At 43.2% G+C, this 26562-nt stretch overlaps 1 protein-coding gene across 1 annotated transcript in view; it reads left to right on the plus strand.

Moving 5' to 3' along the window:
* The window catches only part of DISC1 (DISC1 scaffold protein), a 303581-nt gene extending 280833 nt beyond the window's left edge, over nucleotides 1-22748 (plus strand). Inside the window, exons 12-13 of the mRNA XM_077751688.1 lie at nucleotides 12111-12228; nucleotides 21410-22748. Coding sequence (XP_077607814.1) covers nucleotides 12111-12228; nucleotides 21410-21549 — 258 coding nt within the window. The 3' untranslated portion in view covers nucleotides 21550-22748. The remainder of the gene's footprint in view (nucleotides 1-12110; nucleotides 12229-21409) is intronic.
* Nucleotides 22749-26562: the final 3814 nt, after the last annotated feature.

Raw genomic sequence — 26562 nt, forward strand, 5'->3', positions numbered from 1 at the left:
GTCTCCTTCCCCTTGGAAATTCCTTGTCATTCCCTGACGAACGCTGAGGGATCGATAGAAAATCGTCACCTGCTAGATGACAAGGACTGACAGCATTTGTTAACACTGGAGGCTTATCTGAGGACTCTGCTGTAGTTTCCTTGGAGAAGCTGAGAGTGTTTTAAAATCCAGGGTTGCACATTTTTGCAAAATGAATTCACCCGCTGTGCCCTTGTCATGCCTAGGCTGCGTCTGATTCTCTCACCTCTTGGGGGCCAGAGCAGCGAAAGTCAGGAACTTCCTGTACCCCACAAGCTGGCTGTCAGAACTTCCCGCCCCTTGACCTTGAGCAGGCGGGAGACCTTGATCTGCATAGAGTGTAAGGTGCGCTGTGCTCTCTTCCTACAAGGTGATATCCAGAACCAGGATCAAACGTTGGCATTTGTTTGTTTATTTTTAAAAATTTTTAATGTTTATTTATTTTGGGGAGACAGAGACAGAGAGACAGAGTGCAAGCTGGAGAGAGGCAGAGAGAGAGGGAGACACAGAATCTGAAGCAGGCTCCAGGCTCTGAGCTGTCAGCACAGAGCCCGACGCATGGTTCAAACTCAGCCCCACGTGTGGTTCAAACTCACAAACTGTGAGATCATGACATGAGCTGGAGTCAGACACTTAACCGACTGAGCCATCTAGGCATCGCTTGTTTGTATATTTTTTAATGTTTATTTATTTATTTTGAGAGAGAGAGAAATAGAGCAGGGAAGGGGCAGAAAAAGAGGAAGGCAGAGAATCTGAAGCAGGCTCCACGCTGTTAGCACAAAGCCCAGTTCAGGGCTTGACCTCACAAACCGTGAAATCCTGACCTGAGCTGAAATCAAGAGTCAGATGCTTAATTGACAGAGCCACCCTGAAGCCCCCAATGGCATTTAAAAACAGAAATTCTGGTAGTTTCATAGTTTACAAAAAATATTTAGACAGGCAGGGATACTTACCACTATACTAATAAGGAAAAACATATTTAGAAATGCAAAATTTTTTAATGTGAAATGAACGCAGATGAAAATAGGCATTTGATTCTGTTCTCATGATTCCTCTTTAGTCTTTGTGGTTCAGCATTTACAACAGACAGCTTTCAGAGCACATTTTCCTCATGTGGAATCCCCCCCAACTGTGTTCCATTTTCATATTCTGATACAAAAGGGTTTTATGATTTGACGTCACTATCACCAAAATCTGAATGCTTTTGTTGCATAGAGATTATCTAAGTACTTGCTGATGGCATGACTATTACAAATGCATTTTTCCTCAATGTTTCTGGTAGAGTTAGGCCTTATTCGTCTTTGATGTTCAACTGACATAGGCTAAAAGGAAAACAGTCTAATTTCTCTTGAGTGATCATGTGATATAAAATATAGCCTTTCAAACTTTGCCCTTCATGTAAGCTGGAAACGTAAGCCAATTAACATATGCAAAATTAACAGCCCATTCTTTCTTGTACCGATTTTTTGGTTCTGTTAAATGGTCCTATTTTCTTAGCGCCTTCTCTGTAACAAGTGTCCAGACACTTGAAGACAGTTTATTGCTCACTTTGACCAAAAGACATCTAAATATTTCAAATGCTTTCCTTACCACTCACAACATCTGGATGCTTTTAAAAGAAATACCCACTTACTGTGGGTGTAGCCATATAACTTGGGCATTTAGATGAATACTTGTATTCTATGGAGAAGTAAGGATATGCCTTCCTTCAGTGGCTTAATTTTTACCTCTCTGCTTGCTGGCATTAATGACTGTAGAATGAGTGTTTATGTGGAAAGACAAATACTCACAGAGTCTATTTCAAATAGATATACAAGATATGATTTGTAGTATGGACAGGAGTTTGTCTTAGGTAAATATTCTTCATGTGGACAATAAAAAGAAAAGAAAAAGAAAACCATATAGCATTCCTGGAATGTATCTGCCAAGCAAATATTTTGGAAAACAGCCCATAGGAACATATTTAAGGCTGCAATTTTAATACTGAACTAAGGAAATGCTTTAATGCATCAGCTAAGCTCACGGATGGTGGTAATCACATCTGGTTTACCTCAAGCTATAGAAGAGGGAATGAATCTTAACAGCAGAACAAACATCATGAGGCTCAAGTCACATTTTTGTATAGGTATGTATATGTGCCATGTGGGGGTAAGATTTTTTTTTTAACTTAAATACTGCCACAGCTCAAGTGATCCGTTAATGCAGGCGGCTTGCCAACCGCATGGGAAGACTGTCACCTCTCCTTTCTTTGTTACATAGCCTGTGAGTTTTAGTGCAGAAATTAAATGTTTTTATGGATATGCAACTATTGCTAATGCCTTACCCCATGGCCAAGGAAAACGGGGGTCTAAGTAAGCTGGTTGAGTTATTGCAAAGACTAGGGTCACCAAGGTGGGGTCTGCTTCCCTTCACCTCTGACCCTATTCCCTAGCAAGGTGGGGGGCGGGTAGTATTTGGTGACTTTGAAGGATAATACCCAGCGCAATGCATTCCCCACATGACATGTAGACCTAAAAGGTCCTTGTTGATTTTATCGGGTGAATTTTGAAATTGTAGCAATAATTCTTCAGTTATGAGGTTTTTTCCATTTCAGACATCACACTCCCTCTCCCTTTGAAACCACTTCTGACAGCATTAAAAAAAATCAACTGTTTAAATTTCCCGATCCATTGACTCCGTGCAAGGTATAGCCCATCTACAGAAATCTGTGGTGGATTACCAGTGATGGACGGCGTTTCTGGAAAGGTGTGCTCTGTCAGCTAAGGGCGGGTGCCTTTCATAAATACAGTTGGCAACTATGGTGTTATCTGCCTACCTAGCAAACTTCATATTCCACCTGCATTTTCTCCTCAGAATAAAAAAATCAATATGATTTCCTTACCCCTCTGGGTGCAGCCTGAGGAAATATTGTTACCAGATACTAGTTCATTTTGAAACAATTACTGTTATGTAATATATTCCCTACCCTTCGAGTCTGGGCTCTCCTTTTAACACTGTTGCTATTTTCGAAATGTTATAGGCAAGGATTTAGCCTTGTTTATGGGAAATACCACTAAGTAAAAGTCCTCGGAACCCCCCGGGCCACGGAGTGTGTGACTGGTTTTCACCAGAGTGTGAGATGTAGGCGTCCACTCAGATGAGCACCTGAATGCATTTTCGCATCTGAGAACAAACTTTTGTCAATAAGTGTTTTAGAAAGTCATCGTAATGGGCAAGTCTTGCCCGACAAAGGAAATCCTCTTTCTGTTTTCAATCGCACTCCCTGGGCTTGGTGAGTAGGACAGCTATTTGGGGACACCAGTGCTGATTCAACACAGCTGAACACTTCTGCCCACACATTCAGGTCTACAGGTTTTGATCAGGAGGTGAGTTAGGCAAATTATATTTGAAATACCGCCCAGCCGAGTTGGTGCTCCCAAATCGTACCTGTGTGGTGGAGGGCCAGTAGAGGAGATGTAGGGCTTTTTCTAAGGCCCGCACAAGGTGCATTTGTATAGAAGGGACTCACCGGTGGCCCTGAAAGCAGGGAGGGATCCCAGGCAAGGCTGTTCCTGGTTCATTGAGAGAAAGGGACTGTGTTCAGAGAGGCCTCCTGCCAGGCTCTTCACACTCCGAAGAGGATGCCCTGGGTACTGCAATCTGAGAAACAGCGTAGATTCCTCCAGACGTGGTGTAAAGAAGGATCCCTGTTTGTTTCTTCAACAAACATTTACTGAGCACCTTTGAAGAGCTAAGCAGGCATTGTCACTGCATTACAGGAATGGCAGATCACTGCTGTGCTACCTTCTGATGGGAGAGACAGGCAGGTATGTTCCAAATTAAAAAAAAAAATACCATGCTTGAGCCCTATATATACATATAGGGGGTACCTGGATGGCTCAGTCAGTTAAGCATCTGGCTTCTGCTCAGGTCATGATCTTGTGGTTTGTGAGTTTGAGCCCCATGTCGGGCTCTGTGCTGAGAGCTCAGAACCTGGAGCCTGCTTCGGATTCTGTGTCTCCCTTTCTCTCTACCCCTCCCCTGCTCACGCTCAGTCTTTCTCTCTCTCTCTCTCGCTCTCAAAAATAAATAAAACATTATACATATATTAGAGAGAGAGAGACACCACAGATATATATTTTTAGACACACACACAGAGAAAGAGAGAATGAGTGGGGGAGGGGCAGAGAGAGGGAGACAGAGGATCGAAGCAGTCTCCGCACTCGCAGTGCAGAGCCCCCTTCAGGGCTCGAACTCACGAGCTGCAAGATCATGACCCAACCCAAAGTTGGACACTCAACTGACTGAACTACCCAGGTGCCCATGCAGGGTTTTTAAAAATGTTTTTATTTTTATTTGAGAGAAAGAGCATGAGAGCAAGTGGGATAGAGGGGCAGAGAGAGAGAGACAGACAGAGCGACAGAGAGAGAGAGAGAGAGTGAGAGAGAATCTTAAGCAGGCTCCTCTTGCAGAGCCTGATGTGAGGCTCAATCCCACAACCCTGGGATTGTGACTGGAGCCAAAATTGAGAGTCGGACGCTTAAGCGACTGAGACAACCAGGTGCCTTGAATCTGCAGGGGTTTGAAGAGAGAGATGGTATTAACCAGGCAGAGAAGGGAAAATGCTCTACAATGTGGCCATTTACCTGGTGCTATTTCTTTCATTTAATCCGTAGGGAAAATCCTCCGAGGGCTAAGTGAAGGGATGGAGGTACAGAAAGAAAACAAAATTCATAATTTGGATTGCTGAAAAGATGGCCTGATGGGACAAATTACTGGAGAGTTTTCAAAGCCACTTTGAAATGCCTAACAACCTCTACTCCATTCATTCAGAATTGCACATCCTACAAAACCCCATTTCAGTAGGAATACCAGTGACTGTGCAGTGGGTGATGTGTGTATAATCAAGGATCAGTCATGTGGGGTTTTTGTTTTTTGGTATTTTTTTTGCCACATTGAATTTAATAATAAAAATGGACACGATAGTTACATATGCCAAGCAAAGAGGAGCCCAGTGCATGAAGAGCTGCTGGATATGGTCAGAGAATGCTATTCGGAATCTGCAGTGATAAGAGAGGTAAGCAATGGAGGCTCTCAGATTCTTATTTGGAAAGAAGAACCTCGCTGTCCTTCGTGGGTGGCTCGCCTGCTTCCCTCTACTTCCAGCCTTGTGTTTGGTGGACATCTGGACAAAAGGTTCCTAGCTCACCCCCACAGCCAGCTTGTCCTGGCGGCCATCCTCACCACATCCAGCTGATGTGTATCTGAGTCCCGGAGGAAGCACCCTGTGAATGATGCAGCACATGTCGCAGAGTTCCGAGGGTGGAAGGGAAGAGAGGTGACATCTCCAGGCACTGTTTACTTCTCTGATTTCTCTCCGTCATCTTTTGTGCCCCCCACTCCCACCCCAACTCCCATCCTGGCCAGCCCCACAAAAATCCCTTCCTGTATGTCCTCTCTTGCCGGCTAAGTCAGACTCTGAGGGAAGAACCCTGCTAGATATGGGAGGTCCGTGTCTTGTACCCCAACCTGCTACTTTCCCAGTGTGTGACCTTCATGCTCTTTGAGATGTTTCCGTGTGTATGAAAGGAAGATGGAACTAGTTGATTCCTAAGCATCTGGGTAGTAAGATCCTCCAGGAAGGGCTCATGACATCCTAAGTGGCCCTGATGGTGGTGGCCCTTTATAAATGCATCCATTTGATGTCCTGGGAAACAAGGTGGCTGTTCAGATGAGCGGGTTCATTTTCATGCGGTTATATCCCTAGCCGGCAACTCCCCAACAGTATAGCTGACTTACAGTTCACTTTAACAGAAATTGCCAGAGATTTCCATTCAAGATTTTATGGAGGGACGACTTCTTTGAAAGACAAGCAAACAGGGCCCCTTTAATAGCTTCTGTTTCCTTTGCTTGTTTTTAACTCTCCATCAAGGCTTAGACCAATAAAATGGATAAAATCAGAAACTAAGGTATAGTCGACAGTAAAGTTCTTTTGCCATGACATCTCTGCATTGTAAAGCCTTAAAACCCACCAGCTTAAAAGCTCACACTCAGGAAAGGTGTTCTCAAAGCAAGAGAGAAAGCGTGCTTGATGCCCCCCGTGGAGACTGCCATCCTGTGTGACTGTAGCGTGACGGTCTGTGACGTTCTGAGGAGGACAGAGCCATTCAAACAGTGCAGCCATATTGTCCTTCATGCCACGCAGCGAGTGTGCCCGCGGGTGAATGCGAGATACCAAGACAGAAATCCGTCGGTCCGTTACTTCTAACTCGTGTGCTGGAAGCACCTTGCTGTGCTGAATGTCTGCTAAAGAAAGAGTCAATTCTCCCAAAGGTAGAAGGGAGTGAGGCTCCGGTGGTCTTATTGCAAGCAAATCGTTGCTCAGGATATGTGCCTGCACTGGCCAGTAGCCCTGCCTGCGCGTCTGACCGGGAGCCGGGGATCTGGGGATCTGAGGCACAGCAGTGCCTCATCAGAATCTCCTTGCACGGTTCAGCTCATCGCTGCAGCTCTGAGCACGGCTGGGACCTCTCTCCCCACCCCCAGACCAGCGTGAGCCTTAGCACGTTATTGACCTTCAAGATCGAGTCAGTGTCGGGGGTGGCTCTTTAGCCGAGAACCAGTGAGAGCGCACTTCCTGCTGGCATTGTGTCTCACCTACCCACGCGGGGTCCTGTGTAGGGCACGCATAGCCCTCTATGCTGGTTACTGTGGCTGTGTGACCAATCACCCCGACTTAGTGATTTAGGACAACCATCAGCTGTGTGCATGGGTCTGTGGGGCAGGAATTTGGATGGGGCATTGTGGGGAGGGCCATCTCTGCCCCACACTGTTGGAATGTTAGCTGGATGACTCGCGTGTGGAGCTCGGGATCATTTGAAGACTTACTCCCGTCCGTGTCTGGCTGCTGGGGCATATTAGTGGAGAGTTTTCAAGGCCGCTTTGAAATGCCACACAACCTGTACTTTATCCAGTCTGAGTCACAAATCCTAGAGAATTCCATTTCAGCTGGGACCACCAGTGACTTTGTAGTGGGTGATGTGTTTATTATCAAGGATCAGTCATGTGGGGTTTCTGGTTTTTGGATGTTATTTTTTTCCATATTTAATTTAATAGTAAAAATGGAAGCCAATGCTATAAATTTCAAACAAAGAGGAGCCCAGTGCCTGAAAAGCACAGGTCAACCAGACCTGTGGCTTGACCATGGGCCCTGGGCTTCCTCACAACATGGAGGCTGCATTCCAGGGAAAGTGATCTGAGAAACCATATCATGTATTATGAGCTGGCTTTGGAAGGCAGGCAAGTCACCTTTGCCACGTTCTGTCCCCTGAAGGATTCTCAACGGCCCAGCCCAGCTCAAGGTGAGGGTGGGGAGGGAATAGTAAACTGTCTCTTGACAGTAGAGAGGCAAGGTTCTAGAAGGCTGTATTGCTGTGGTCACACAGGCACTCTGCCCTACCTGGGCAGAGCATGGAAAATACAAGGAAGTTCCGACCTGTCCCTCAAGTTTAAGGTTAACATGCAGGACCTCTGCAACTGTGCTCAGCTTGCAGCAATGGCTCTGGTCCCACTTTGGCCTCTACGAATGACTGGGATTCCTTTGGACAGAGTAGAATTTTTCACCAGCTCAGTAGAAATATGTAAATCTGCCCCACATATCTGCCGATATGTCACTGCTCGGGTGGGGTCTTAGCCTAGATTCCTGAGGTTCCAGGTGAGAACATGATGGTAAAGTCATAATCTCCTCAAATAACACCCACCCGGGGCCACATACAGGATCGGGAGTTCGGGAGCAGAATCTGTGGGGCCACCAAGGAGTGGTTTGTGCAGGAACCTTGTAGAAATTCTATAACTGAGGGAAGCAGCCAGCGTCAAGATGCCCATCAGATCTTCTGTTAGTGGTCATAGAACCCTGAGCTCTTTGAATTTGATTCTTTTTGCCTTTTTGTGTCTTTTTTTTTAATATGTAGGGATATTTATTTATTTATTCATACATTCATTTATTTATTCACTGATTGATTGACTAACTGATTGCCTGAGCAGGGGAGGGACAGAGAGAGGGAGAGGGAGAATCCCAAGCAGGCTCATGCCAACAGCAGGGCTTGAACTCACAAACCATGAGATCGTGACCTGAGCCCAAATCAGGAGTCAGATGCTTAACTGACTGAGCCACCCAGGCACCCATCTTTGTGTCTTTTTAACCTGTAAAATTGTTTTCTAAAATGTTCAGGTGTATTTCTTCCATACTTTTCTATTATGGTGTGAACTAGCATTCTCGGTAACTTTTTTCTTTCTTCTATTTCAGAGATATGGAAAATACAACAAGGTACAGAGAAGAAAATAAAAATGTTCTATAACACCACCCCTTAAAATAATAATTGTTAATATTTCATGCTTTATCTATTGTGTATTGCCTCATCATTAAGTATTTTTGTATTAAAAATGATTTTAATAGCTAACTATGAATCGAATATACCAGAATTTATTTTAACCACCACTTTTATTGTTCGGCATTTAAGTTAATTCCTCTTTCTCATGCTTTTAATGCAATTTCTTTTGCATTATTAAAATACATTTTTCTTTAACATATATGATAACATTTCCCATACTTATTTAAAAGGCTTAATAAAAAGTAGTTAAATCTAAATAAAAGTTTTTTCATTGTGATACATTCGAGAAATGGAATCATTGGATCAGAGACAATGAACAACTTACAGTTTTTACTACATGTCTGAAATTGCTTTCCCAAATTCATGCAATCACTATCAGTCTGTACACAATTTTAAAAGGCAAAGAGGAAGGAGTTCTCTGTTTGTGGGGGATGTGGAACATCAAGCCATGTTTTAAAGGAATTTAATTCAGCTTTGATTTGTGTTTGTTTTAGCCTGGACATGAGGATTAAGTCATTTGGCTCCATCTTCCATGCTTTCTATTCCTTGGGTCCAAGTTCTGAGCCTCTGTTTTTCCCTCTCTTCAAGTGTATTTTCAGTCATTTATATTTTCCCCAAAAAACACTATGCTCTTCTGGGGTGCCTGGGTGGCTCAATTAGTTGGGTGTTCGACTAAGTTCGACTTCAGCTCAGGTCATGATCTCCCGGTTCATGAGTTCAAGCCCCACATTGGGCTCTGTGCTGACAGCTCAGAGCCTGAGGCCTGCTTCAGATTCTGTGGCTCCCTCTCCATATCCCTCCCCTGTTCACTCTCTCTCTCTCTCTCTCTCTCTCAAAAAAAAATTAAAAATTTTTTAAAATCCCACTATGCTTTTCTCCATGTAGGACTTGTGCTTTCACCTGTGTCCATAATTTTCTTCCAGATGCTCTTTCTCATTGTATCTCCTTTATTTCACACATGACTGTGGCATCGCTCAGTGCCCACCGTCTCTGCTTCCGCACAATTTGTCTGCCTTGTAATTCTGCATCTTTGAATGATAACGTTATTAGTTTCAGAATCAGTAAAATACGGATGTATATGTGATTGTTATATATTCGCCGTCTTCCTGTCATACCAGCCGTGGTCAATTATGGGCAGACCTTCATGCATGCTTCACATGCCTTTTTGTTTAATTGTGTCCATTTGTCCTTGAAAATTGTATGAGGTTGTCACTAGATTTTTCCCCCTTCTGTATATACATTTACTTGCAGTATAAAAGATCTCCAATATTTGCAATAGTTATTTGTTGTTCCCCTTAGCCCCGTTCTATTCTAATATAGTTGCCCAACTGGGATATAAACTCAAAAGCATTCTGGAGTGAATACCATGAATATTAAATTACATATCTGGATTTAATGATTATTCATGGACTCCAGTTATAATATTGCATAACTCATGATCTCTAAGGCCTTTTTAATATCACCACACCTGGGCATTTTGTTGTTCTTATTGGGTGTTAATTATAGCTTTTGTAGTTACCCTGCAGTTTAATCCAAATATGTATCTTAATTCTTTTCCTTGTGCAAAATTCTTTTTAGTATACCTTTTAAGACATTCACTCTGGGTTGGGAAAATATTACTTTTCCATTTCATTAAATGTTAATTCTGAGTTTACTTTTTGCTGCTTACTTATTTGATTATGTATTATTATTATTTTCTTTTACTGAAATATAATTGACATAAAATAGAGCATAAGTTTAAGATACACAGCAGTCCCTGGGTGGCTCAGTTGGTTGAACATCCAGCTTTGGCTGAGGTCATGATCTTGCTCATGGGTTCTAGCCCTGAGTCAGGCTCTGTGCTGATGGCTCAGAGCCTGGAGCCTGCTTCAGATTCGATGTCTCCCTCTCTCTCTGCCCCTCCCCTGCTCACATTCTGTCTCTCTCAAAATAAATAAACATTAAAAATTTTTTTTTAAAATAAGGTATACAACATGTTGACTTGGGACATTTATGTATCACAATATGATTATCACCCTAGCTTCCCCTAACATCTCTGTCACGTCACATAATTATCATTTCTTTGCTGTGGTGAGAATGTTTAACATCTAGTCTGTTAGCGTTGTTGAAGTTTATAGTATAATATTGTTGACTGTAATCACTATACTGTGCATTAGATCTTCAGGACTTACTCATCTTCTAGATGCACGTGTGTCCCTTTGAACAACATCTCCCCACCCCCACCCTCCAGGCCCTGCTAACCACTATTTGACACTCTGTTTCTACTGATTTGCCTTTTCGGATTCCACAAAGAAGTGATATCATGCAATATTTGTTTTTTTCTGTCTGGCTTATCTCACTAAGCATAATGCTGCCCTTTTCCTTTTCCTTTATTCTAAGATGCCCCATTTCCTCATTTTTTTTTGACCTTGTTCATTCTTTTCTTCTAAACCTCTGTGGGCTTCTACATACCAGGTATTGCGTTTAAGGGTCTGGGATGAATGGATAGCCCATGCCTATGAGAACCTAATGCATATCAGAATGGCAGGAAGAATAGTGTGCCAGAAGGCAATGGGGCTGTCCAGTTGGCCAAAATGAGGCTCTATGTAAGGGTAAGAGGGGAACTGGAGTGGGCCTAGTGGCAGGTTGTGAAAGGGGGAGAGTGTGGACTCTGCTCTGTGGTGGTTTTGTGGTGGGAAGTGAGATAAAGAGGGCATTCTGGGGCCTGTGTGTGGGACAGAAGTTTGAAGGGGAAGCATCTGAGAAGGAAGGGGCTCCATGACTTGGATATTCATTCATGGAACCAATGGATACCTTGTGCTCGCCATGCGTCAGAAGCTCTGCTCCCCGCAGTGAGCGAGGCACCATTCACCTTCTCATTCAGCACCCCTGCCCTAATGGGACTTGTGCACTGGTGAGAGAGAGAGAGCAAATTAGCACCTGTGGTGGTGGCAGCAGCGGCTGTATATATACACACCTCATGGCATTTAAAGTCTTCTTAATTGGGTGCCTGAGTGGTCCAGTCGGTTAAAGCATCCAACTCTTGATTATAGCTCAGGTCATGATCTCACAGTTAATGAGTTCAAAACCCCCATTGGGCTCCACTCTGACAATGCATAGCTTGCTTGGGATTCCCTGTATTCGTCTCTCACTACCCCTTCCCCAGTCACTCTCTATACCTCCCTCTCTCAAAATAAATAAATAAACATTTAAACAAATAAAACATAAAATAAAGTCTCCTTAGTTATCTAACTCTCAGGGATCATGACTGGTGTGTAAATAAATACCCAGTGCTCTATTAGATTCCTTTTCCCTTCAAGGAATAGCTCTGTTCTGACAGATCAGCTTGGTTGCCCCTATGACTCAACCCCAGCCTTACTTGGGTTAGAATTCCTGTTATATGTGAGTCTGCCCACAGATGCCGCTGAAAAACTCAGGCTTCCCCTTTGATAATTCAACAATTAGGAGTTGACATACTGGAAATAGCCTTTGAAATGACCACAGAAGGGAGGGGGTCACCCGTGGAGCTAGTCACTTGGTCATAACCTGAAATCGGCTCATGTCTTCTTAAGAATGACCTCCAGGGAAGACAAAGAGGTTCTGGCATGGTGCACCTGGGGTTTGAATCCAGGAGAGCTCTGTTGGGAGATCTTCCCTCTGGGTACCCCTGGGTGGTACAGATGGGCTCGTGGCCCTGAAAAAGTCTATAGCTTACCAGTGACCTTGTTCTTTTTCTCTGGCCAGGAATCTTGCGTCTTTTCTGCAGAACTTGGAGAAAAATGTGAAGCCATAGACAAGAAGTTATTGTACTTAGAAGATCAGCTGCACACAGCAGTCCACAGTCATGATGAAGATCTCATTCATATCCTTTTCATCTTGCAGAGTAAGCACCTGCTAGGTTGCTTTGGAAAAGCAAGTCTTAAAAAAATACTCAGGTTTTCCATGCCCCAGCACATGGCAATGGATACAACTGTTATTTATAGCCCAGCACACCTTAAATCTCTGAGATCACCCTGTGTGTGATGTTTGCTCTCTAGCTTTTGGTAGTTCAGCATTTTTTATTATTAAGCCTGACCATTAAACATTAATCATGAAGTTCAGACATACACACACACAAGGCCAAAACAAAATGCAGTTTTCAGGGGGTGGGCAGCTGGGTTTCTGGGGCTCGGATGGCAGTGGGACTGACTGGCTCAGTTTTCTAGGGGCTTCTCTATATCAAGAAACCCAAATCCATCTTTGGTTTTTGTTACCATACGATTCTGCTCTGTAATGAGCCGTAGGGTATCAAAATTAACAGGACTTTGGATCACTCCCTCTCAGTTCCTTCTTGCATTAAACTCCAAATACTTGGTGTTGCATCTGCAGATGACTTTGCCAACACTAGTTGCCACTGAGCAAGGTGGCCTGAGAACCTTCTGAAGCATTGGCTTCGTTATGTGTCTGTATTAAGCAGCACATCCCGGGCTGATCTGTGGGTGTTGTCAGTTCTGGCTAGTTATTTTGAGGGCAAATAGAATGGCGAGCGGATGGATGAAGGGGTACACAGCCCCATCCTGTCAGTTTTCAATGATTCAATCAGAAGTGGACACGTCTGTAGATGAAAACACTTCTCTGTTCATTCATCTTTTCTATTCAGTAGTGTGACTCTTATTAGGTACGTTTGTGGGAAATGTAGCTATAATGTGGGAAATATTTGCTTCTCATTGCTGTCTCACTTCTCAGGATTCCAGTTCTTTTTATACTTTATCTTGAGTGACTGTGTGTGTGTGTGTGTGTGTGTGTGTGTGTGTGTGTGTGTAAGTAGCTTTGAATGGCCAAGGACTAATCGTAATCGCAAGTATTCAGATACACAGTTTAATGATGGATTCAACACTGTTTCCATCCTCATTATAACCTTACATCTTAGACCTCGGCTATTAAACTTAGCAGGAAATTTCTTCAACTTAATCTCAATGATTACTTTCACATTGCTCAAGGTAGATTTTTAAAAGCAGACATTCTGTTCTTCATAATTTCCTGCCTTTTACAAAACTGTTGTTTAAGTCAATATTAGAAAGTTGGCCAAAGAAACAGCAGAAGAAATTTTTTTTTTTTGCATTTTTGCTTATTCCATGTTCGTGGATCACCTAGTATTGAGTACTTTAAGAGGACATGGGCTCCAGCAAATGGGCAAATGACCATCTGTGCCTGGGCCCCTGGGAGCAAGCAATGCAGAGAGCCAATGTGTAGAGAGGGGTCCCTGGCCCCCAGCCAGGCAGGTGGGGGCTTTCCCCAAAGGGGTGTACCGTGAAGCTTACAGTGAAGTCAGCAAGTCTGAGGGCAGCAGGCAGGGTCTGTGTTGGTCTCTAGACCTAACTTTTCTAAACTTTATAGTCGGGTTTGGTTCCAGGGAATTGGGTTTTCTCCCTAATAGGGTCAGGTGGCAGGGATGGAGGCTGAGAGGGGACAGAGCTGTGTATAAATAAGCCCCTTTTAGTTGCCCTCCAGCCAATCCAAGATTCAGGGGCAGCAAGACCATGGACACTTTATAAAACCTCTTCATGATTCAGCTTTTCCTCATCTGCAACAGTGGATGGTAACATGTGCCTGGCAGGTTCATGAGGCTAGATTCAGGAAAAATCTCGAACGTGTTTGGACATGGCAAGGGCTAGGTTTTTGGTAGAAAATGACATTCTATAAGTCCATTTGCCTCAACATTTTCAGTGTTTGTGTCAAAAGCTTCAGGCGTATCCCACTTATATGTAAGACCTTTCAAGGTGGGTTTACTCCATTATTGCATCATAGACGCTTGAATGAGTCCACTGGTAACCACACAGTGGCCTGTAATGAAAAGTTATTTAAGTTTAGTAAAACAGCCGCAGATGCATAGAGATCATTGTTCCTACTTGATAGTTGAGAAAACCAAGGCTTAGCAATTACGTGATTCATCCAGGGTCATTTCCAATGAGTGGCAAGCTCCGTGGTCCTCGTTGGCCCATTTGGGAGGTGGGTCTGCCTCTAAGGAAATGGTCAGGCCTGTTCTGTGGAACACACAGTTACTCCAAAGTTTTTAAGGTATAATACAAGTATTTTATTGACATGTTTTTTGAGAATTTTGCTGATCCTTGCTGAGATAAGTAGAGACATAGTGGGGGGGGGGGTCAAACCAGGTCTGGGAAATGCTGTTTTAGGTACTGAAGACACTCCCCTCCCCTCCCCTCCCCTCAAAGAAAATCTGCACCGCAGTATGGATTTCAACCCAAACTTTCCTCTGAAGCCCAAGCTTTGTTCTGTGTCACTGATTAAAAGCAAATACACAGAAGATATCTTTGAACGCATACAAAATGGCACTTAGATTTGAGTGGAGCTTGATGCCTTAAGATAAGAAGACATATTTACAAGGCTCTGCAGAGGCTCCCTGCACAAACCAAAACCCTTGTTTCACATTAGACCTTATCTATGGATTCAAAGAGGCTGCAGAATCCTCCAGCCAAACTCACACTGGTTTGTGTTTCCATTCTTGATCAAAGACACAAAGCCGAGTACGGTTGAAAGAAACAGCTTGCCATCAGCAACACAGAAGAATTACACCATGAGTGTAATATTTTTGAGTCCATCAAGCACTTTTCCAGAGCCCAGTGTGCTCATGATGGGGTGTGAATGTGATTAACATGAGTCCACAGTGAATGTCCAGGTCCAGAAGATTCTGGCCCTGGATGCTACGAATGCTCTTTCGTTATGTGGAGGGCACTGGGCTTCTGCATAAGACATGTGTGTGAGAAAGTCTTGTTAGTAAGGCATCAACAGGGGAGTGAGCCGCTTGTTGACAGTAGAGATGAGTTTCCAAATGGATCCCCTGGATACCCTGACTTGATACTGGGGCTGCCAGAAGCCTGCTGGGAGTGTCCTGCTTTTGTGAAGAAGACACTGGATTGACAGCTCCAAGAAGGGAAAAAAAATAGACTATGTCTCTTCATCATTCTAACAGACTCACTAAATGACATGTCGCATGACCAAACAATGACAAAGACCCATGACTGCTACTGTACCAGCAAGTGTCTGAAGAAAGTCTGCACCATTAATTGGAAGAGCTGGCGTCAGCGAGGTGACTCATGCCTGGTGTCTGAGGAGAGGACAGGAGGTGTGACTCACCTGCCAGTCAAGTCGGGATTTGCAAGAGCATTAGTCTGCGTCTCTAGTGCAATTTCACAGTCCTTCGGGGTCCGAATTAGCAGTTATGTTTTGAAAACCATTTTGAATGGTTCCTCCATGTTGAGAATGATTTAACTGAAAACCATCCAAGTTTGGTGGATTTTTAAGCAGATTTATTCTCACTTTTTTTTTTTCTCCTTCAACTTCCACACTTCAACAGCACACTATAGAGGGGAAAGAAAGAGCGCATCTCAGATTGGGATGACTTTTGGCATATATCAAAGCCCCCAGGGCAGTTCTGCCCCCCTCTGAATTACAGATAAGATGGGGACAGACTGCTTCTCTTTGTGGTCCTATTTGCCTCCATATCCAGGAGACCATCATGGAATTCTGTGCTATCCACTGATAGGGAATGCATGGTGCCCAATCGATTCATTTTGGTGGTGCAAAAGCATGCAAATGCTCTAATACATCCAGGCACATGCACAAACATAACATCCCCCTATGATCCCTTGTCTGGTTCAACTTTCTAATATGTAGCTTGAACAAAGGCAACAGGAGCCTGGGGAGATTTGCTGTGCCTTAAAGGGCTGGAAGAGACACCATGAAGATCACAGAACTAACTCTACTTGGGAAGCCAAGTAGACCTTAACAGGTGGTTATTGAAAGCATCGTGTGTGCTGAGCAGATGTGGATATGGTGGCCAGGATTTTTTTTCTTCCAGGGGCTTCCACCAAAGGCAGTGGGGCGGGGAGAGGAACCTAGGAGGCAGTGTGGACACTGGGCTGTCCTGCTGCTGGCTTGGCACAATGCGAACTTGACGCTAGGTGAGCACAAAGAAGAGTTTATCCTGTGAGAGCATCAACCCCTTTGACACAGGTCACGTGTATGGGTGAGGCTTTCCTCTCAGCTCTTCAGCAATGGTGTTCTTCGCCTTGGGCTTTTTCATGAAGGTGAATCTCCTCACACTGTCAGCCACGGTGGTTGCCAAGGCATCACCGCTGATCTGGAGAAACACGTTAGCAAATGAGAAGCTGTTCACCAGACCAGATGAACTGACCTACTTTTGACCAAGCTGCTAAAATGATTGCTTGGAAACCCAACTGACAGTCAAAACCTCAACTGTTATTAAATGTAAACAAAAGGCCTCGTTGAAAGAATCTGAGGGTCTTTGCAAATGGCTGCCCGAAATGGCAAAATCGTCTTACCCCTGTGTTCCTGGATGACATCTGTGAGAGGTGACTTACTGTCTTACATCTTTACTAACTGCAAACACATAGAGGTCTCAATGGCATAGGCATCACAAGAATCATTCAGCTCTTTGAGACTTTCTCTTATATTAGATAGCGAACACCAAGTCATATATCCCTAAGATTTCAATACTGGAGTTTTACTTTATTTGCTCAGCACTTGGACAAACCGCAAAGTCAAATATGTCAGTGGGCTTCCACTTTGAGTTTATTGGACTGGTAGTCAGAAACTCTGACTCTAGACCTATTCTTTTACTTAGTAGCCTCAAGATCCTGGTTAGCTGTATCAAATGGAATACAGTGAGAAAGTATGAAAATATTTCTTACAATATACTTTTCGATATAACCTCCAAGTTCATGTCTGCAGGCTGGATCTCACCCCAAACCTCAGACTCATGTCTACTTCCTATTCAACCTCTTTTCTTGGCTGACAAGTAGGCTTCCCACCGTCTCCCCGTCCTCAAAAAAAAAAAAAGTCCAACACATACTCAGGCTTCTCCTTGATAAATTATAAGTTCATTGGCTAGTTAAAAAATCTGGGCATTCCCAATGACTTTTGCTTCCTTCACATTCCACATCTGGTCCATCGCCATATGCCGTTGGCTGTACCTTCAGAACATAAGCAGAATCTGGTCTCCTCTCACCTCCATGGTCACTACCCAGGTTCAATACGTGATCTTTTCTTGTCTTTTGTTGTAACCACCATCTCCATGCATTTCCATGCTTCTGCCTTTGCCGCTTTAACCTATTAGTGATGAAAGTGGCCAGAGTGATCAGTCACTTCCCTGCTCCAACCCTCTATGGCCCCCATCTCACAGTCCACATACATGCCCATATGGATTTGCTTTCTGCTCCACTCACTGGCAGTAGGCTCCATGAGGGCATTACTTTGTTTTACTCCTCGGCTTCCTATATCCAGAACCTTCCTTAGTACACAGCAGGAGCTTAGGAGATGTTTGAAATATCTGAATGAGTTAAGGAAAGAACAAGGATCGCTTTCTATTCTTTTATTTCCCCAACTGCTTAATGGTGGAATGTTTCAAGTGATTTCTTTTATAAACACATTGATTTAAATATAAAAGGATGCATGTTCATTTGAATATTACAGAAGTATGGGCGGGGGGAGGCTACATATCCCTCCTGGGACCAATACCTGGAAGTTTACCACTGTGTCTTTCTAAGGCACTTTTCTAGTTAGAAATCTCTTGTGTCTAGAGTTTTTTTGTGTTTTGTGGTTTGTTTTGTAAAATTAGGATAATTCCGTATAAATTGTTGTGTAACTTGCTTCTCCCCCCCACCCTCACTCCACATTTTGCCCAGGATTCTCTTCCATTTTAGTGCATTCAAAGTGTTTTGGAACTTATATTTAGTAAGGCATCATACAGACAGGTTGGTTAGAGAGGAATATTTTATAAATAAGAACATGATTCATTTTTAGTTCTTTTTTTTCAAATTCCAGTATAGTTAACATACAGTGCTATATTAGTACAATATAGTGATTCAGCACTTCCATATGTCACCCAATGCTCATTATGTTAAGTATGCTTTCAATCCCCTTCACCTATTTCACCCATCCCCCACCCACCTCCCCTCTGGTGACCATCAGTTTGTTCTCTATAGTTAAGAGGCTGGGTTTTTCTGGTTTGTTTTGTTTCTTAAATTCCACATATGAATGACATCATATGATATTTGTCTTTCTCTGACTGACTCATTTCACTTAGCATAATACTCTAGATCAATCCATGTTGTTGCANATACATATACCATTATATTATATTCCATTATATATATAATATACATTATATATATATATACACACCACTTTTTCCTTATCCATTCATCTATCAGTAGACACTTGGGCCACTTCCATAATGTGGCTCTTGTAGATAATGCTGCAATAAACACAGGGATGCATACATCTTTTGAAATTAGTGTTTTTGTATTCTTAAGTAAATACCTAATAGTGGAAATACTGGATCCCATGGTAATTCTATTTTTAATTTTTTTGAGAAAGCTCCACACTGTTTTCCACAGTGGCTGCACCAGTTTGCATTCCTACCAGCAGTGCATGAAGGCTCCTTTCTCCCCCCCCCACATCTTCACCAACACTTGTTGTAATAAAAACTTGATTTTAATCATTTTGATGATCATTACTCCATAGGCTCACTAAATGAGGCCTCCAGGATTGCAATATCCAGTCCTGCTTTGACAGAGCTTAAGGCATTTGCTGCATCTGCTATATTAGTAAATAAACCTTAAGTCTCCTAGTGCCTCACAAAAGGCACCATATGCTCCCAAGGAAAAACAATATTTCTTTTAACTCTAGTCTTATGAAGAAGGTATGAGAATATCTGTTTTAGTTTTGTTTTATATTTTGATTTCATTTTTTGAAGATCTAATTGTGAATTGGAATTGAATTAGGTTCACAATTAGATCTAATTGTGAATTGATTTTATTAGTAATAAGATAATTATTAAATAGTTAAATTTATTACTTTAATATGTAATATTTATTATATATTATATGTGAATATATAATAAATATGTGTATTTATATATTAATGTAATATAATTAATATATAGATTAAATCGAACTGCATCCCTTCTAGAAGGTAGAGGAGAGATTTTGAGCATCTGCATTTTGCAAGTAAGACAGAGAAAGCATTAAATGATTTGCCAGCTTTCCGTTGCTGGTGATCATTTCCTCCAATCTCTATCTTCTGGCTCCTCTGTGTCAGTGCACATTGTCGTATGAGGGGCTGATGTGTTATTTTAATTCTATAACTTAGCCCTTTTCCATTGTGGCTTCTCCCTCCATCTCTTTGAAAAAGCCTTTCAGTATGATATGCCAGGGCTTAGAAATTGTACAAGTGCTTTAAGAAGCATCTCATTTTGGGTCCGTTCTCTCTCTAAAAACCTGTGCCATCTTTTAGCCTATTACCAGTAGGGGCGTGTAGTCCCAGGCGGCATTATCAAAGGCAATTAAATCTCAGAAGTTTGTCAGGATTCATAAACTACTTAAGCTCCATGCTTACTCTTTATAAGTGGAACATAACTTTGTGATTAAATTGCAGCTTGGTATTTAGTCTGGGACCACTTATGCATTTACTCGCATAAAGTCATATATGTTTTCAGTAAAGATTAGCCGAGCTTTCCAGAGAAATGGAGGAAAATGAAGCCTTTTAAAAAAGAAAAAAAAAAGATAAATATGGGATTCTTTCTTTCCTTGCACCCGCTCATCCCCACCCTCATTCCACCTCAAGCTCAAGGGCAAGGAGTGAACCATCATAGTCAATGGATGTAAATTACACAGAAGTTGAAGTCTGGAGGGCAGCTTCAGGGTGAAAAGCTGCCAGAAGTTTTTCAGGGTGGTTCAGCATTTTCGCTTAGGAGAAGTTCATTTGCATAATTCCCAGGATCCTCCGGAGTTCTTTATTTAAAAAAGAAAGAGAAAGCTTTCTAAAGTCATAACCTGGGGGGTATCTTTTTCTCTTGACATTGCACTGACATTGTACTTAAATGAAACAACATTGTAGCCTTGACTGGCTACGAGTGGTAAGATCTCTGCAAGCTACTTTTCCCAAAGCATTCTGTTTTCTTCATATCTGGTCTGCTAATATTTAAGTGGTCTGACCTCATTTAATGATGATTTAACAGTGTTGAAGTGATGTTTAACTGACATATTTCCATATTCCCCTTCATTCCTCTTGGATGAAGTTAAATTAATTTGCTTACGAAACTAAAAGAATTCAATCTGTCTCTCATCCTGTTTATCTTTGAGTTGTTCTGACTCCAGCTACAGAAGGAAACAGGGACCTGACCGTGGATAGAAAAGCCACCATTTGTTAAATGTAGTCCCAGAAAAGGGCTCCTTTCTTAAGAGAATGACAGCCTTATTTGTTATTTGCTAACTTCTCTGTCATGGTCTTCTCTACGGGAGAAACAACTTTATAGGTCAGGAAACTCACAACCCAACACTTTAAAGAAACCCCAACCAGCCCACCCAGAAAAGGGGGGCTCCTTGCACTCTGTCAAACCTTGAGTAGGCTGAACGGCTATTTCACAAGTACCTGGGGGTATAAATAACACGGCACAGCAGAGTAGAAACTGCAGGAGCTTAGAAATCATTGTTTCATGATAAAACCGAGGTTCCAAGTGATGTGCACCAGGTGATAAAGCTGGATCATGGCCAACATAGGTCACGACTCTTGAGCCCAGACCCACGGTGGCCCCCAAATCCTGGAATTCTTGAGGAAGCTCTCCTTTCCAGCCTTCTGCCCTTCCAGCTGTCTGAGAACTCAGAAGCAGCAGTTGCCCCAGCCCAGCCTGGGGCTTAGCAGGAATCAGTTACGCTGACCCTGTACCTTGGCGCATCCCAGTTGGCCATCTGTCTCGGTCTAAGAGCTGAGTCTTCCTTTTCCTTTCTTAAGGCTTTCTTGAGATAGTCTAACCTCAGGCCTCATAGAGACTGCAATCGCTCTTGTAAGAAGTGTAAAATTTGTATTAATATTTAATTCCTACAATTTGGAAGAACTCGAAACCTCAATTAGACGGCAGGGCCCATCTGCCTCCGGCAGGCACACGCGCTCTTATTTGATCCCTGGGAGGCTGCAGAGGGCCGCCCGTCACCTGCGCGTGTGTTCCTTGACAACGTTCGCACAGTCTCTCAGGAGGGAGCTCCAGATGGTGAAGGAGACTCTGCAGGCCATGATCCTGCAGCTCCAGCCAGCGAAGGAGGCGGGAGAAAGAGAGGCCCCGGCTTCCTGTGTGACAGCTGGTGTCCGGGAAGCGCAGGCCTGAGGCGGGACAGCATGGGGGACGGAGGAGGAGTGGCCACGTCGTCCATACAGACGCGCAGGAGGCCTCTCTCACCTCCCCTGCGTGACCCCTGTGCCTGAATCCACCGTGGAGACAGGACCTGGAGGGGTCCCTGCAGAGACGTGGCTCCTGTTGGCTCCCCGGGGGCCGAGATCGGGGAGGCTCTGCATGGCTGTACAGGAGGGGACGATCTGCTGAATTTCCCTCCCAGTGTCGGCCAGAGGCACCTTTCCCCGGTCCCTACCGGAGCATCCTGCACAGGACTTGAGCGTCTTCTCGTCTCAGCCCCCACTAGACAGAAGTTGGGGGCGAATCCTGCTAGAAAAGTGTCTCCTCTCCTGTACCGTCTTGCTCTCTGTTGCAATTAAAATATCTCCTGATTTAAGAGCCCGTTAAAAGGAAACTAAACGTGTCTCTCTCACCACACCTGCTATACTTTCCTATAGGCACATGATATAAGGGAGCTAATTAACCCCAGAATCTGGAATTAACAGCTTTTCACCTTCTCCTGTGATTCGCTAAAATCTCAGAAGAATTACTATGAAAACTTCCGAAAGATATTTCTTTAAAGTAACAGCCTATCGGTGAGGTACAGTCTTTGGGTTTTCCTATTGTGGCAACAGAAATAGGAAACGATGCCTGTTTGTGCTAAAAAGGTGTTTCACCAGGACATCTGGAAATTCGCCCGCAATGACAGCAGGAAGGGGAGCCAGGGTGTGAAGGGATCAGGTGACATGTTTAAACTTCTGGGCCTCTCCTAGGTGCCTCTCAGACCTGTTTGGCTCCATGCCAGGCAGGGCATGGCCACGGAAACTGGTGCGGTGTAGTATTCTGCACGGAGTTGATGCCTGATCGGTGGCGCAGTGTGTACTGAGTAAGATAGTACCTACTCGGTAAGGCAGTACAGTACTCAGGAAGGCACACAGTCCTCTATAACGTAGTGACTACTCAGTAACATGGGGCATTGCGGACCCCACCCTGCCGAGGCAGCTGTAAAATTAGGCAAGGTGCACCAAGCCAGGTGGCCTCTAAGAAATACTCCACAAATGAACGGGCCTCCCTTGGTCAGATACATTTGGAAAATACAACATGCCATGATTTCCGGCTGGAGAGCCCCAGTGCACATTAGCATGTCAGACTGGGACAGAGTTCGGCAAAGAAACCCGTTTGATTTTTTTTTTTTTTTTGGTCTAACCCACACTTTAATGGATCATAGATTCTATTTAAGAATCCTATTAATTAATACCCCACAAATCTATGTTGTGCAGCACTGCATTCTCTGGGGAAGTCATGGTCCCCACAAATACCGATTTCCGTCACATATATGGGTGTGGCAGCAGCCAGACTCCAGCTTTTGCACAGTGTTGAGCTTAGGAACTACTTGCCCCAGTTTGGTAAGTCTCATTGATTTGTTGAGATTTTTCCGTTTCTGTTCTCATTTATACTTGCAAGAATAGTCATGATGCTCCTTTCACGAAGGTCCGTGGGCGCTGGATGGTTCTTGTCATTTCCTGAAGTCACACTGTCATTTCCGGAGGCCAGCTGGTGCTTTGCTAAGCCTCCCGTGCTGGGCAGCACTTCTGTCCTCAAAGAGATGCCCTGCTTAAGCCAGCACCTGGCTGGGGTCCAGGGAACAAAGCAAAAGCACAATATGTGAATTTGCTGATTGTGCTTCATCAATTTTATCTTGAGCATTTAAAAAAATACACTGTACGTATTTCGATAATGAGTATAATTAATTCACTCTAGGAATTCTTAGTTTTTTAAATGATGGACCAAGTTAGTGAATTATTTATAATCATGTCTAAAAGGTATTGTGTACTAGTCACAGGCCACTCGGAATCCTTGAATCCTTGAATTAATTCCAGTGAAGCAAAACTTGGGACAAGTCAGGATTGACCATATTCCCAATAGCAAATGTCTACTCTGACATGCATCATTTTTGGAGGGCTCCCAGACACAAGAAATCTTGACACTAACCCAAGTGTTTTGTGTTACTCAGATGCTATTATGAATATCTCTGTGATGTCATCATGTATTTGAAAATTCTGGAACCTAATAAGAGCTGTAAGTGTGCCCCAAATAAGAGTTCTCTGGTACCTCCAATGAGCAGTGTGTTTGCTTCTTTGTTGAGATGCCTGAATAAGTATTGGGGCAGGTGAATGATGCTTTAACCACATGCTGCCACTCATCTCTAGTCTACGCTGGTGTCAGAGTCAGCCAGAAAGCCTGCTAAAGGCCAGCGTGTTTCCTATGGCCACACAACCTCCTCGGGACAAGTCCCTTCTTTGGCCACTGTGTCCTTGGAAGACCTGGGACTGTGTGTCCCAAACCATAATATAGTAGAGTTTTTGTCAGGGTTTGAATTTAAAATCAACAAAACCACAATGCAAATTGAAGCCTTTATGGAGATAGTCGCCAAGACCACAAGCCAAAGTGCAGATTGAAAATGGTGACGTGGCACCTGATCTTCCTGTGACATGCTATGACAGAATGTGTGACAGGTTACACTTCCTGCCAGGCTGAGATGCTGGCATTCAAATGGCTGCCCATTTATCTTTGACCAGCCTGAGTTAGGGCGTGATCTATTCCTTCCAACTTCCTGAAATTTCAAGATCAAAATGAGGTTGTTGCAGATCAAAGTAGTATGTAACACCGGAAACCTTTCTTCCTCTGTAGTAAGACTGGGTTCCCCACTCCAGGAACGTGGAAAGGCTCAACTGTGTGCACTGGGACTGTCCTAAGACCTTTATAATCATAATCTCATTTAATTCTCAGATCAGCCCTATAGATGACTATAGATGATGAAACAGAGCCTTAGGAGACCAGTGAGCTTCTCCCAAGGCACAGGGCTGAGGACTTATAGAGTGACAGTAGGGGGCAGAGACGGGTAGAAAGCACTTAACGGATGCTCTTCCTAATATGCCTTCAAGGTCTTTTTGAGGCTTCAAGCCATGGGGCATTTTTGTTTACTTAAGAGCGCACGGTCACCTTAGAAGTGCTGCTAGGGAATCCTCAGCTTCTCAAGTGCCCAGGTAAGCCCCAGAAGCCTGGCTCAGCTCAGGCAGGTTTCAACAGATGTACCCACTCCGCTGTCCTAACCAACCATTCGGTCCCAATCCACCACAAAAGCCATACCAGGAACAGCCACTTACTGCTTGGCAAGGGGCAGATTTTCTTAGAAATCTGAAAAGAAATCATTCAAAAAAAAAAAAAAAGAAAACCTTTCCAAAAGTATTCGAGAAAACAGCACTGCACCCTTTGGTTAATGCCTCCTTGTATAAGTGATTCGGTACTTTTGTTTTTAATATCCTCACCTTATCTAATCTGTGAATTTTGTCATATAATTTATTGCTTCATAAATTTTACTTTTGTTACATGAAATTAAAGCTGATATCCAAACCGTGGTGCACCTTTAATTTTTTTTTTGTTTTGTTTTTGGTCTTCTGGAGTATGGATGATAGAAAAATTTAACAGGTTTATCCATTTTATCTTTTTGTTACAGGATGACTGATTATACAGTTACATCGCACAAAACGTTTCTAATAAAGCAATACTTGAAAATGGGTATGTGTTTACTTTCCATTTCAACAAATCAGAAAACAATGGAATGTTCTATCCCAGACTTCTTGATTGAGGATAATGAAAATAATATGACCACTATAGTGGGGAACAAGACACGGGTGCCCACTTGAAACATTTTACTGGAGAAATTGGCCAATTCGTTTAGGGTAGAAAAGCAAATGAGGGTTACAACTTGCTCAGGTCATGATCTCCCAGTTCATGAGTTCGAGCTCCACATCAGGTTTCACTCCGACAGTGCAGAGACTGCTTGGGATTCTCTCTCTCCACCGCCCCCCACCCCCTTGCTCTCTCTGTCTCTCTCAAAATAAATGAACTTAAAGAAAAAAGAAAACCCAAGAGAATTAACAGAAATGGAGTTTTGTGCAATTAACACATCAAAGTCAATGGGCTTTGCATATACAAACAACAATCAGAAGAGAACGTCTAAAGAGAAGACCACATTATTTAATAGCAACAAAAATGAAGAGAACACTGCTAGGAATAAAATTAAAAAAGAAATGTGGAAGTCTTAGCTGAAGAAAATGTTAAGATGAAGGACACAAGAGAACTGAAAAGATAGATTCATCAAGCTTTGGGTAGGAAGTCATCAGGAATTGTCAAATCTCTGTAAATTTATTTATAAATATTATCTGATCTCAAGTGAGTCACAGATGTCTAAATATCCCCAATATCCACTCTCTGCTCCATCCCTTTCAGCAATTCCTCATCTAGGTACCATGGGCTACAGAGATGCTTACACATGCGCGAGACTGATTGGACTGCTAATCTGATTAAGCAAGGGGCCATTAGATGGATGTGGCAGACATAAACAGACCAAAATCTAGGCCTGAAAATGCCTCAAGGTTACGAAATCGAAACCCAAGGACAACGAATCAAAACAGCCAACTAGCCTTCAAGCTACAGCCAGTCAGCATTTTCCATGCTTCGTTTCCGTCTTTTCCCTATACAAGACTCTGCCAGTGGAGTGCTCCTTACCTCGTCCAGTCTGTGGCTGCCTGATTTGAACGGGTTTTTCCTGAAACTCCTAAAATGTCTTAACATACCTCAGCTTTGTTTGTTTGTTTTGTTGTTGTTGTTGTTTACCAGTGCCACCATTTGCAAGAGCAACCGTGGGAAGGAACCTAATATTTAATCAATAGGGAACTGTTTAAACAAATTAAGGTACATCTGCACTATGGAATGCTTTGAAGTTGCTTTAACAATCATTCTATGTGCATATGTTTCTGCTGAGAGATCACTGGAAAGGGACCCAGGCGACCTAGGGCAAAGGGGTGGCAAAGACTTCCTTTCCTGCGTACTTCTATTTTTTTTTTAATTGTTATACCACGTGGTTATATTTACTTATTTGAAAAGTAAAATAGGGGCACCTGGTGGCTCAGTTGGGTGAGCGTGTGGCTTTGGCTCAGGTCA

Source organism: Crocuta crocuta, unplaced genomic scaffold (genome assembly GCF_008692635.1).
Source record: "Crocuta crocuta isolate KB4526 unplaced genomic scaffold, BGI_CrCroc_1.0 scaffold59, whole genome shotgun sequence".
NCBI classification, from domain to species: domain Eukaryota; kingdom Metazoa; phylum Chordata; class Mammalia; order Carnivora; family Hyaenidae; genus Crocuta; species Crocuta crocuta.